We start from the raw sequence: 13,432 nt of genomic DNA, 5'->3' as shown, positions 1-13,432 counted from the left end.
GGATAAAAGTAGCCTTGTGGTCTTGGAGGCCTAATTTACAGTTGCAATTACCATAATTTGGGACCATGAAAACATTTCATTGTTGGTAGGCTATCGAATCACAAAATGAATGGCAGAGATTGAATCTATCCTGGTAAACTGTTTATAGGAAATGACCACCAAACCATGAATCATCTGTGTGAAATGTAGGCCTATGAATTTGTCATCTTACAGCAATATTGAAATTCCGCATCAGCCTATTTCCAGGCAACTATTCGAATTCGATGTTTCCCATTTGTCACCTATTGAGATTAGACTAAATATTGTCTTGATTGAGCCATACAAATCACGTCATTCACTGAACAAGAAATACATACGACTGGCTTGATAAAAGATATACCGTATTTTAACAGGACCTTTAACTGCTAATGCAAAGTCTCCCGGAAGCTGTAGGAGCTTGCTATCGACGCACACTTGTGGTTCCTGTTTACGGGCGGGAAGAGCGAACGAACTGAACCCCTCACCATCCTATATACCGAAGAGTGCTAATGCTGTACTCGTACACTCTCTAGGACTGCTGTTTTCTCAGTATACTGAGGTGGCATATTTGGATTATTTTCTATTTTACTCTTTATGCGGAGATTTACAACTTGGTTTCGAATTCCCCGCTGACTGAAGTTTAAAGGGATTTAGCCTGCAAAGCAGATGGAGGACCCTGCAGACTCAGGCGGCGGTGGTGCAGCAGCTTCAGAGGGCCCCACGATGCGAGTGACGGAGATCCGCTGCCCAACAGGAGCCTGTCCTTTACGGTTACTAGAGTGGAAAGTTAAACCCGGGTCCTTTGTCAATGTAGATTCTGTGCTTGCACTGTGCGCCCCTATTCGACCGGTGGAAGAGTCTGAATCAGAGACACGGGAACAGACGAACAGGCTGCCTGAAAAGAAGGTGAAATCGGATCGTGCAGGAGTAGTGAAGGAGCTGTGCTGTCAACTTGGACAGGTCATATCTCCTGGGTAAGTAGCTTGCTAGGGCAATACTTACCAGACAGCAAACGATAACTTTCCTATTAAGTATTTGTGCTGTCATAATGCCAAAATCAGATGCAGGGAATAAGTTGGGGTTGGCTAATTTAGTGTGTGGGGACTTGATCTCTTGTCATACTTTGGCTCCAGGCTTCCTTGCATGCTAGCATGCCCAGCCAGCTAGCTAGTTAGCATAACGATACCTAGCTAGCTTGTAGGTTAGCTTAGCCCCGCCAGAACCTTAGCGACCTCACCATGTCAATATAGTGTCAAAAGCGATTCAAGTGATGTTGTCAGTATATGTGTTGTTCTATGTGGTGTATCTGTCGGCGATGAAAGGTATTAATGCATGTCTAACTTGCAAGCTAAGTTGTTGAATCTAATGAAAGGATTGCCTTGTGGCCAACACTAACTTAACTTGCAGAACGTGCGTCGATTTGACGCGCGTGAGTCCCCTCCTTTTGATCATTTTGGTGTTATTTCGCTGGTTTGTAGTTAACCACACGTGGAAGTGACATTAGAATTAGACATCAGAAGTGACAATCTAGTATGAAGTAAAATATAAATATACCGTGTCAGGAGAGTTTGTCAGGGAAACATTGTTACAGGACTAGAAAGTGTTGACGCTCAGTTGTGAACCATGATGTAGTTTCTGACGGCGACCACAGTACAAAAGTTTCTGTATTCACCACAACTTGATAGTCTTGTTACACAATGGTGAGTAGTTTGAAGTGGAATCACCGTTGGTTGACACACAAACATGGAAAATGACTGAAGGTATTCATATATGTGTGCATTATAAGTTAAATTTCAGAACTTGAAATTCTTAACTTGAAACTTTTTATCGAAGATTTCTTTGGGTCCAGGTTGTTATAAATAAATTAAAAGCACTTTCTGGTTGATCTTTGCATCAACACCAGGGGGCAGAACATTCTTTGTTTTGGCACTTTTGACATGTGCCACCCTCAGAACTTAGAATAGAGCCTTGATGACATTCAAAACTTGTTAACTTCTGTGTTCATGTCATTGACAGATTATGTCAGGTGATGTGATTTTTGAATTCTTTATGCCTTTTGACCTCTCCCTGTTTTTCTCTCTCTCTCTTATACACACTCAGTGGGGTCATTGCACGAATAGAGGAATGCAGTCATCCAATTGTGATGAAGGGCCTTTGTGCCGAATGTGGAAAAGATCTTGCACAGTAAGTATTTGCTTTCACAGAAAGTTTCTCCAACATAAGTGACTGCTCTCACAAATGTTGTTCTAGATGAATGGGAAACACATCCCACAAACACACTCCAACATCTTGTGGAAAGCCTTCCCAGAAGAGAGGTATTCCAATGCCCCTGTATGCTTGTACTTGGCAAATGGCAAAAATAAACACTTGACTTGAGTGGAAGCCATTATAGCTATTAGCTACTGGTACTGTAGATTCAGAATGGGATGTCATGAAAGTTCCTGTAGGTGTAAGGCCAGGAGTCTCAGTACTTTTGTCCATATAGTGTATTTGTTAATGTTCCTACTGCTGAAAATAATAATAAAAAAGATCATCCAGTTATGTTTTGGAGTGAGGATCTTCTTTTGTCGAGACTACAGATCCCATCCATGCACCGAAAAAATATTTTTCATGGAAAGACTGTGCTAAAGGAGTTACCTTAATACATTGGCTTACACTGCTTATATTATGCTCTCACATAGCTGCCATATTTGTGAGAAGTTTATCCAGTGGTCTTTATTTCTCGGTTGCATCATAATCATTCAGTCTCTTCACCACTTTTCTTTTCTCTGCTCACTTCTCCTCTTCTAGGCTGCAGAACAAGAATGGGAGGCAGCAAGCGCCCATCTCTACGGCAAACGTCTCCATGGTGCACAGCGTTCCGGAGTTGATGGTCAGCTCAGAGGTCAGTGTGACTCTTCTCTCTGAAGACTGGCCAGTGCAGAGCAGTCCCAGGTCACGTTGATCACACGTGAAGCTATTCCATGTTAATATAGCTGTGTTGTGTGTTGCTTGTCTGATATGGTGGGATAGGGATACATTATGGAAGACCTTTTAGAGTTGTTTTTTTATTACTCAAATGTTGGCCAAGAGCATTCTGTGTAGCCTAAAGCATGTGAATTGCATGCAGAGCAGATTTTGGTGTGGAAAAGATGAGAATCACAACAATATCAGTTCAGCTGATCAGTCTAATGCATATAGTAATTTGTTTGGCACTGAAGATTGTTTTCTTTGATCAGGAGTGGTAATGAATGGAATAGTACCGAGAAGACATTTATGAATACATCAAGGGTTTGTTAGAGGTATATGACAGTGTCAAACTTATGAGAGGAGGTGTCTGACTTTTTTTTACATTTGGTGAAAATCTAGCATTATTGGTTTGATGGTCTGCTTTCCTTGGATGCTGGCTGTGTGAGTGAGTTTGCTTTTTGGGGGGAGTTTTGGCTTGCAGAGAAATGGGTCTCTGCATATGTGTAAATGAGACTGCTTTCATGGAAATCCTGGAAGTCATGGATTTTTGAAATACCATTTACCATTGAAGTCGTGAGTCGTGAAACTCAGTGATTTCTTTAAAAGTTTTAGGAAAAGCCACAGAATTTGATTTAGGTGTAACAATTGATTTTTGTACTCTTTTATAGTGTTTCATGATGTGCGTTTCTGTAGTGTGATATGTGTCCACTTGATTTGACATAGCCTGACCACTCTGTTTAAAAAAAAATTTGGAAAATGTGTTCTTCAAATAATTAGACTCAACCTATTGGGTAAAGTGTGCAATTATGTGTACTTTTAAGTTGTGAAAGGTCATAGACGTTCTATTAAGGGTACTTAAAAAGTGCTGGTGAAGTTTTGAAATGTCAGTGAAAATAGTTGGGAACCATGAACTGTCTTGTTTGATAAGCCTACTTCAATTCTCTCTCATTCTGTGTGAGCGACCATTGTTCCCCATGTTTCACTGTATGTGAAACTATACTACTCTGGTCTAATTATGCTGATGCCTTACTGTGTTTGTGGGACCATGAGAGAGTGACCATGCTCCCCTGTGTGTGTGTGTGTGTGTGTGTGTGTGTGTGTGTGTCTGTCTGTCTGTGAGCAGCAAGCAGAGCTCTTGGGCCGGGAGGACCAGCAGCGGCTGCACCGGAACAGGAAGCTGGTGTTGATGGTGGACCTGGACCAGACGCTCATCCACACCACCGAACAGCACTGCCGACGCCTCTCCAATAAGGTACACACACGCACACACACGAACATACACGATTGCTTCTTCAAACCAGCATTGCCCAGGTGGCAGTGGAAGGTAAACAAAAGACCATAAGCTTCAAATAAACCATGCATGAGTTGCTGCATGAAACCATACACATATGAACAGCCCTGCTTATATTTTTTATTTCAAGTTCCTATTCATACTCTTCACGATTCGGTGTGATGTCATTTCCTATATTTGGAATAGATAGATAGATAGATAGATAGATATAGATAGATAGATAGATAGATAGATAGATAGATAGATAATTTTAGATTTAAATTTAGATTTTAGGTTTTGTTGTTGGTTTATTTGTGGCATGGCCTAGAGGCCAATAGCTAGGAGTCAACAGCTTCACTTGTGTAGGCATGAAATAGAAGGCACATCAGTGCACAGCTCGACATGCTTTCCACTGTGGATGTATAGATTGGATGGCTTATATGGCTTATATGATCACATTCATCTAATCTTTCCTAACGATCCGCTAGCTGCCTACCCAATAAGCAGGCCGTCAAAATACCCCGTCTCTTTAGGCAGCCTAGGCTCCGAGATCTGTACACAAAAACAATTGCTACCAACAAGTGTTGGCAACCACTCAAAGGCAAAATAAAGTTTTCCAACCAATAACCAACAAGATGCGTGTTTAGCAGAGTTTCAAATGCTCGGGAGGGAGGGGGAGCTAGCTCTCTTGTTTTGTTTGAACATCAACAGAAGTGACGTTACCCCCCAATCGCTGATACAAGTTACTTAGCCGTAGCCTCTTTTGTCGTTCTCTCTCTTTTCTCCAACTTCCTTTGAGGTCCTGAGGTTACCCCTGTCAATTTTAGACAGATTTTGTCTCATTACAGCAAAATGACAATTCCATAGATCTTGAAATAATGTTATTCCTATCTAATGAGTTAGTTAATGCATGCAATGAAATACTTGTAAAGAATCAACTATTACTATTAAATCAACTATTTGGAAATTATTTTTTGTAGTCTATTTTAGTTGGTTAACTTGGTCAGTTGTCACAGTCCTGCTCTGTAAATCATTCATTAAGATTTACATTGACATCTCTCTCCTGCAGGGAATCTTCCACTTTCAGCTGGGTCGCGGTGAGCCCATGCTCCATACCCGCTTGCGGCCGCACTGCAAGGACTTCCTGGAGAAGATTGCCAAGCTCTACGAACTTCATGTGTTTACCTTTGGCAGCAGGCTATATGCCCATACCATTGCAGGTACGCCCACTGACGCCCATTGGGTCAGTGCATAAACATTTAAACTACATGTAAAATTGTAAACAAACAGTAGATGTAGTCCCATATAATTCAGCTCCCTCAAAGGTTGATGCACTTTGGGCCTGCTTGTCCTGAGACTGATGATTGTCCTGGGGCACACATTCACACACATTTCCTGTCAATGTATATTTTGTTTGAGGGAAAACGCCAAGTCTACCTTTTGTGTGGTTTGTATCAGAAGATTCTTAGTGAAGCGGTCACCCAATAGATGAATGATGTGGTGTGACCACTAGGGGGCACTATCAGTCTGTTCTCCTGGGGCACAGTTTGCTCTGGAGTTTGATTTTTCCAGGAGCGGAAATGTGAAATGGGATATTTTTGTTTGAGAGAGAATGTCCCCTGTGTGTGATTGGCCATTGGCCACAACATCAATGACTACAATGTTAGGATGATGTCAAATGAGTTTGTGACGCAGTCAAATGAGTTTGTGACGCAGTCAAATGAGTGTGTGACGCAGATCTCAGTTTGTGATTAGGAACCTCAAGTAAGTGTAATCAAGTGTGTGTGGTCACGATACTCAAACACCTACAAAGATGTTTATGTCTATAGGTGTTCTCTCATGGATATTAGCATCTAAAATTGAAACACAGACGAATTTTAGGTCTGCAGTTGTGTATGCATGAATTTAGCTTCTCAATTCAGACATGTGTATGGGGGAAGAAGAGCTTTCTGAGTGTTTGTGCACAAAATGATTTGTGTGTTTGCCTGCAGATGCATGTTTTTGAATTTAAGTATCGCTTCAAAGCATCTCATTTTGTCCGGGTGCTAAATGTGTGAGCTACCTGCCATAGCGGCCGGCACTGAAAGGGAAGGAGAAGATGCAAGACCCTGTCTGCTGCCCTTGATGTTTTTAATGAGAATCTCCCTGAAAGCGCCATAGAAATCCACCTACCACATAGGAGAAAACACACACACACAAATGCAAATCATTTTCAGTAATAATAAAAGCAAGACTGAAAGTGGAAAACATTATATCTAACAAGAACCAGGCATATGTGGCTTCTGTGGGCTATAGAAAGCTTGATGAAAGCAGGAGAAAGTACAGCAGGAAGAAGGACTGAGAGAGAGAGGCTTCACAAAGCTTTGAGGATGAATACACAGAAGCTTGCTCCCTATTGAGATGTAGCTTGCGGAGGGACTAGTGGAGGTTGTTTGTGTGTGCAAAGTGGTGTGTGCTTTGTGCTTCATTGTCCAGTGCAGTGAGAAACACACGCTCGCTCGCCCTGCCATGTCTCCGCTTGGGCCCCTGAAACACAGTCCTGCACACACGCAATTACAAAAAAGGTTGTGTGGGTGGCTGTTTGTCTGCTGCTACCTGGAGTCCTTAACGTGTATATTTTTTGGAGGCTTTTTTGTCCGATAGGGTAGTGAAGATTGACAGGAAATGAGTGGGAGAGAGAGATGGGGTGGGCTCGGGAAATGACCGCAGGTCGGATTCGAACCTGGGTCCACATGGGCACTTGGACCCGTAAATGGTATGGGTGCTTTGGTCTACTTTGGTTTGTTTATATTTAAAATCATGTGTCTGTTCTTGTCTGTCCTCTCATCTCAAGGGTTTTTGGATCCGGAAAAGAAACTCTTCTCTCACCGCATCTTGTCCAGGGATGAGTGCATTGACCCATTCTCCAAGACGGGAAACTTAAGGTTGGCACCTTTCACATGCATACAAACCCAAAGCAAATGGGAGTGAGGGAAATGGAAGCATTTCATAGAACCCACAAGCAACTTTTGAAAAAGAAAAAGAAGGAAAAAAGTAGTGCATTCATCATACATACAGTACTCTGCTTGCAATAGTAAGTCCCTTCACCATACTTGCAGTACACTGCCCCCCCCCCCCCCCTCCCCCCCCTACACAGCACATTGTCTCATGAGGATGCTTCTCCAACACACATATTGCACACTGCCTTCTCCCCACATACACAGCACACTATCCCATCTCCCCTGTCATCCCCCCAACACACACACCAAGACCCCTGGCAGTTGGGTTAGCCCCTTGAGCCGTGGATCTGCCCAAGGTTTCTTCCTTGGTAAGGGAGTTTTTCCTTGCCCCTGTTGCTCTTGGGTGCTCCTTGTTGGTGCCCCCCCCCCCAATCCCAATCCTCCCCCACCTTTCTTATGCAGCCCTTGCCACTTAATCTACTAAACCCCTCTTCTACTGCACTTTTTACCCCCCCCCCCCCTCCCCATAAATGCACAAATAGGCTGACACCAGACATAATTTCACTGCATTTCTTATTTCCAGTAACTATATGCATGTGACAATAAACTTCCTTGTATCCTTGTATCCTTGTATAGAGCTTTAGCGATTAGGAGGGATGCTCTTGAAAGAAGGCAGAGAGAAAAGCCTCCGCTCGTGGCCTTTCTCCTCAGCGGAGATCAGTGTTCGCTCACCTCCGCGCCTTATTTGCATGCTAATGAAGGTAGCGCTGCTGGCTAGCAGAGCGTGCTGCTGCTGCTGCTGCCATTAGGGGAGAGAAGCTGAGTGCGCGCTCTCCTGTACAACATCGTCTCCCTTGCTTATACAGGCTCACGGCCAATCGACGGCCATGCCTCGGGCCATGGGCCTTCGGGGGCCTCCCTGTGCAGGAGCAGGCTCTAAGCTTATAAGTGCATTCAGATTGATCTTAGTGAATTAATGTGACATGCTGGAGTTGTTGTCCTTAATTTATTCTCATTTATGTATAATTAGAAGGTGCGCTTATTAGTTGTTAGAGTGCATCGACAGCACAATTTTCCACATATTACAGAGGCAAGTCTGGCCATATATTTATGCTAGGTTGTATTTCATTTGCAGTTTGAAACTGTTTTTTTAAAGGACATTTTTAATCCATTTACTCATTCATTCAGATGTATGTTGCGAGTAGTTATTTTGTCATGAGCCTTGAGGTCTTTTATGGGGCTGGAGTAGGTATTGATGAAAAGCCCTGTGGCAGCAGAGCCTACCGTATTGATGTTCCCCTTTGCCATTTAAAGTCTTGACAAAGCCCAGATCAGTCAGGGCTCTTGTAATTTGCCTGCAGGGAGGGCAGGAGTCGTCCTGTCTGCCCTTTTGTAGGTCGGGGTACGAAAGGCCATTTTGACCTCCGATGATTTTATGCGTAGAAGGCTCACAGACTGACCTGAGTATTTAGTCCCGTGACATTTATCCTGCAATTATGGAGATAATGTTTCTGGATAAGAATTCAATATAGGTTAAAGCAATGATCCGGGTCATTCTTTTAAGTGCAGGCAAGCACACATTGTGTTACTTTGGAGCTTGTCCATGGCAATGGTGACTTCAGTACCAGACTGTGAGTTCCATGAGGCTCAGTGAATTGTGTGACTTTTTGTGACTTCAGTACCAGACTGAGTTCCGTGAACTCCGTACAGAAAATGGATGATGTTTACCTGATGGTTCTCCCCCTCATGCAGGAACCTGTTCCCCTCGGGCGACTCCATGGTGTGCATTATCGACGACCGGGAGGACGTGTGGAAATTTGCTCCTAACCTGGTGACTGTGAAGAAGTACGTCTACTTCCAGGGGACGGGCGACATCAATGCACCACCAGGGTCTCGGGAGGCAGCCCGGAAAGGTAGGACTGCGCACAAACTTACATTTCATTACATTATACAGACACTTTTTGACCAAAGTTACTTACATATGTCAACTATATTACAAGGGGTTATTACATTGCCCCCGGAGCAACTTGAGGTTAAGTGCCTTGCTTAAGGGCACAATGGTGGAAGCCAGGAATTGAACTGACTTTCAGGCTACTGCACGCTAGCCCAGCTCCATAACCACTACACTACACACTGGCCCATTTCTGCACACATTTCCATTGATTCATTCAGCAGATGCTTTTTTCCAAAGCGACTTACAAACAGGGTTAACACTAAAGGTAACGTGCAATAGGAGATCTCAGTGTAGAAATGAATACTACCTATGCATGCGATACGGAACCAGAGGATGCCAGTGTAGTCAAGTCAAGTTTATTTATATAGCGCATTTCATACACAGAGGTCATTCACTGTTCTTTACATAAACAACCAGTAATAACAAATAAAAACATAAAGGGCAATAGTGAAAGAAAAGTTTAAAAGGTAAAGATCATAATAATAAAAAAATAAATAAATGAATAAAAAAAGCCAAGGGATGAAGTCAAAAGAGAAGACGTGTATCTGCCAGCACTTGACATGCAGAACTACCTGTGTGCACAGTCCAAACAGTGGCACACATTAAGACCCTTGGGCACTTGGAGAGCATCACTTGCTGTGTAAGAGGGCATCTTAGAGGGCAGCTGAGGTGCAAGTGGAGAAGGTAAGTGTGAGAGAACCAGCTCCAGCTGAGCTTCCGTGTGTGTGTGTGTGTGTGTGTGTGTGAGTGTGTGTGGCTCCCACACGCCTTGAAGACGTTGAGAAGCACTTGAGGCTGTGATTAAACTAATTGAAGGATGTTGAAGTCCAGGCAATTTACTGTAATTTCCTGACAAATAACAGCATTTTATACATTGATTTTGTGAACTTTCTGCGGCCCTGTGTTCAATACCTGGGTTTAGCCTATACAATGTGGTTCTTAGTCGGGAAATTAAAGTGAAAAAATGGAGGCCCTTACAATAAAGAAAGCTTTTCTTCACTGGTTGCATGTCTGAGAGTTGCACATTTTTATTTTATTTATTTCCTCAGCCATTGGGATTAGCAAACATTGCATCCATCTCACATTTGGTCACCAGGAGGCCTCAGTGAGTCTATGAAGCTCACCACCAGTGAGTGCATTCAAATCGCAGAAGAAACTAGGGTTAAGGTGGGAGGAGGAAGATGCAGAATTGATTTGAAATGAGAGAGAGGCAGAGGGGTCCCCGACCTCTTGTGCGAGCACTTTAATGAGCAGGTAGTTAATACATTATTCAGTTGGAACAGGATCTACGGGCTCAAACTCTCCGCTCTGACAGACACAGCTGAAGGTCTTCAGGAGAAGAATACTAGATGAAGTGCAGACTGCAGTCAATTTTTTTAGTGTGAAACATACAACACGTTTACTCACTCACTCACACAGTCAGTCACTCACACACAGACAGACACAGACATTAGACATTAAAGCACAATAGGTCATTAGCACATTAGTCTATCCATTACTTCCCTTCCTTTTCTTCTCCATTCCTCTGTTCCTCTATCTATTGCTCCCTCTCTCTTCTGTCTCTCATCTTTATCCCCCCATTCAGTCTCTTCAATTCTGAGTGATCTAATTAAATTGATTTCACAGCCGTTTACCCAGACACACACCAGATTCTCAGTCACCCATCCTTACCAGCACATTCTGTCTTTCTCTCATGTCAACTGACACACATGGACTCTCAGTGTCAATCTCTCTCTCTATCTCTTTCTTTCTTTCTTTTTTCTTACTTTCATTCTTTTCTAGATTCTCTTTCTGACACACACACACACACACACACATACGTACACATACATCTACTTGTGTATGAGAGTGTGTTGTAATCTAACATTGATTGTATCCATCAGGTACTCAGGCCAGCAAGGCAGCAGATAGCACAGAACCCTCAGACCCGTCCACGGCGTCGGAGGAGCAGAGCAACGGCCTCAGGAAACGAGTACGCGACCGGCACGCACAACCACCGGCCCCGGCTTCCGCCACTCAGGGAGCGACAGCCAATGACAGGACTCAGCCCGACAAGGAGGGGGCGGGACAGGCAGAGGGCGAGGCCACATCACGGGTCAGCAGCGAAGGGACTTCGACGAACGCAGAGGAAACGGAAAAGAACACCAGCAGCAGTAATAGCAGTGCTCAGGAGGCCCAGCGGCCGGAAGAGGAACCGTCGTCGGAACCGAAAGAGTCCGAGCCAAGGAACGTGAGTTCAAAGGAACCGTCGTCTGAACCAAAAGAGCCGGAGCCAAGCAACGCAAGTTCAGAGGAACCGTCGTCTGAACCGAAAGAGCCAGAGCCGACGAACGCGAGTTCAGAGAACGCACAGAGCCACGCGGGGCTGAACGACCTGGACTTCAACTTGTCCAGTGACAGCGACGACAGCCAATCGGAGGCTAAGGACAGGAGCAGCCCGCCCCCAGTCCAGCCCACGTCTAAGAACGAGGAAGGCGACGCTTCGGTCAGCAGGGAAGAGGGCGATCCTGCGACTGTAGAGAAGACGATAGAAGAAAGCAGGGATCACAACGCGCAGAAAGAGCTTGGGAACGGGGACAGTATGGAGATCGCCGATAAAGAGCCGAAACCCAGTGAAGCAACAGCAGGAGGGGAAAGGTCAGCGGAACGTGGCCCAGATGACCCCGTTGACGACGACGAGGACATGGCGGATGAAGAAGACGAGGAAGACGAGGAGGAGGACGAAGAAGATGAGGAGGAGGAAGACCGCGACCACGACGACCATCTCATCTACCTGGAGGAAGTGCTGACGAGGGTCCACCGCGAGTACTACGCTCGCTACGACGCCTACCTGCACCAAGGTGGGAGCGGCAACTCGTCCGCCACCCCCGAGGCCGCCAGCGAGCCGCCCGACATGCGCAGGATCGTGCCCGAACTGAAGAGGCGCGTGCTGGTGGGCACCACGTTGGTCTTCAGCGGCATCTGCCCCACCAACTACCCCATGGAGCGCACGCGGGAGTTCTACCACGCCAAGGCGCTGGGGGCGCACGTGGCCAAGAGCCTGGACCCTGAGTGCACCACGCACCTCATCGCTGCCCGAGCAGGTGAGTCCGACACGCATGCGCACACACACACACACACACACACACACACACACACACACACACACACACACACACACACACACACACACACACACGCACGCACGCAGGTGTGCAGTCAGCGCACACGCACGCACGCAGGTGTGTAGTCAATATGTGTGCTGATACTCAAGGAATCACACATGCACATTTTTATATCTGCTGTAAAACATGCAACAAACTGGAGGGATGAGTTTTGAGGTTTCAGTAAACGCTCCAAATGTTTGATATCTTTCAAAAGTATCAAAACAATGTGGTTAGTGATGTACATTCAAGACCAAGTACCAAAGTAAGCAGATACAAAATGAATATCATTGTATAGAAAGTATCAAATACAACACACACACACACACACACACACACACACACACACACATATTTCACATTACCAGCCATATAAAGCACAAACCTACCACCTGTTACCTACTGGCAACGTCAGCTCAGACTGAACAGAAGGCCTATCGCCCTTCATTGAAATAACTTTAATCTAGTAGCAGCTCACCATCTGGAGTGGTGGGGAAATGGTGCGCTATACAGGGAAGAAAAGACTGATATGAACTGTCAATCCACAGATATAATCCTGAATAGGAGAGTCACACATATCGTTTTTACTCATCTCATTTCATTTAGTCATAGCTAGCCGTTCCTCACCAGAAATGATAAACATGTAATAAACCATGAGTGATGTATGAATAGAAATTAGAGATTCCAATTTGCTGAGCCAGTAGCTTTAATTAAACATGCCTTATCGCATTGGAGCTGCAGGTTCACTGTGGACTTGCTGCATAAACCAGTGATAGACATGGTGTATGCAAATGAGAATGAGCCAGGAGTTTTTCCTCTGCTTTGAAAATGTTGAAGCCAAAATCTGTTGAACTAACAGCCTTCATGTGGTGTTAAAGTACAGACACACACACACAGACACACACACACAGACACACACACACAGACACACACACACACATAGTCATATGCGCCCTCATCAGCAATCACTTCTGAATTTGATGTGAATGTTGTGTAGATGTGATGTGAACGTTATGTGCTCAAATCAGTGGTTTTCCTCTGGATTCTGTGATGTATGTTGGTACATCAGAGGGGTTTTCAGCAGCGTCTCACTGCCCCCCACCCCCACCTCCCATTTCCCTTTAATGAGAACACACTCAGTCACCCCAACAGAGCAGAA

The 13,432-nt window shown here is 44.7% G+C and overlaps 1 protein-coding gene across 2 annotated transcripts in view; it reads left to right on the top strand.

The window, feature by feature from the left end:
• Positions 1-482: 482 nt before the first annotated feature.
• Positions 483-13,432, top strand: part of ctdp1 (CTD (carboxy-terminal domain, RNA polymerase II, polypeptide A) phosphatase, subunit 1) — a 96,034-nt gene continuing 83,084 nt past the window's right edge. For both annotated transcript variants that reach the window (XM_076301655.1, XM_076301656.1), the window contains exons 1-8: positions 483-992; positions 2,119-2,202; positions 2,809-2,902; positions 4,091-4,219; positions 5,307-5,457; positions 7,071-7,161; positions 8,929-9,089; positions 11,014-12,213. In XM_076301655.1, coding sequence (XP_076157770.1) covers positions 685-992; positions 2,119-2,202; positions 2,809-2,902; positions 4,091-4,219; positions 5,307-5,457; positions 7,071-7,161; positions 8,929-9,089; positions 11,014-12,213 — 2,218 coding nt within the window. In that variant the 5' untranslated portion in view covers positions 483-684. The remainder of the gene's footprint in view (positions 993-2,118; positions 2,203-2,808; positions 2,903-4,090; positions 4,220-5,306; positions 5,458-7,070; positions 7,162-8,928; positions 9,090-11,013; positions 12,214-13,432) is intronic.

This window comes from Alosa pseudoharengus, unplaced genomic scaffold (genome assembly GCF_046254945.1).
Source record: "Alosa pseudoharengus isolate Yale_2024_CS ecotype anadromous, Long Island Sound unplaced genomic scaffold, YU_APseudo_1.1 YU_APseudo_1.1_scf_23, whole genome shotgun sequence".
NCBI classification, from domain to species: domain Eukaryota; kingdom Metazoa; phylum Chordata; class Actinopteri; order Clupeiformes; family Clupeidae; genus Alosa; species Alosa pseudoharengus.
The sequence above is the reverse complement of the archived record's forward strand: the minus strand, read 5'-3'. Positions and strand labels throughout refer to the sequence as shown.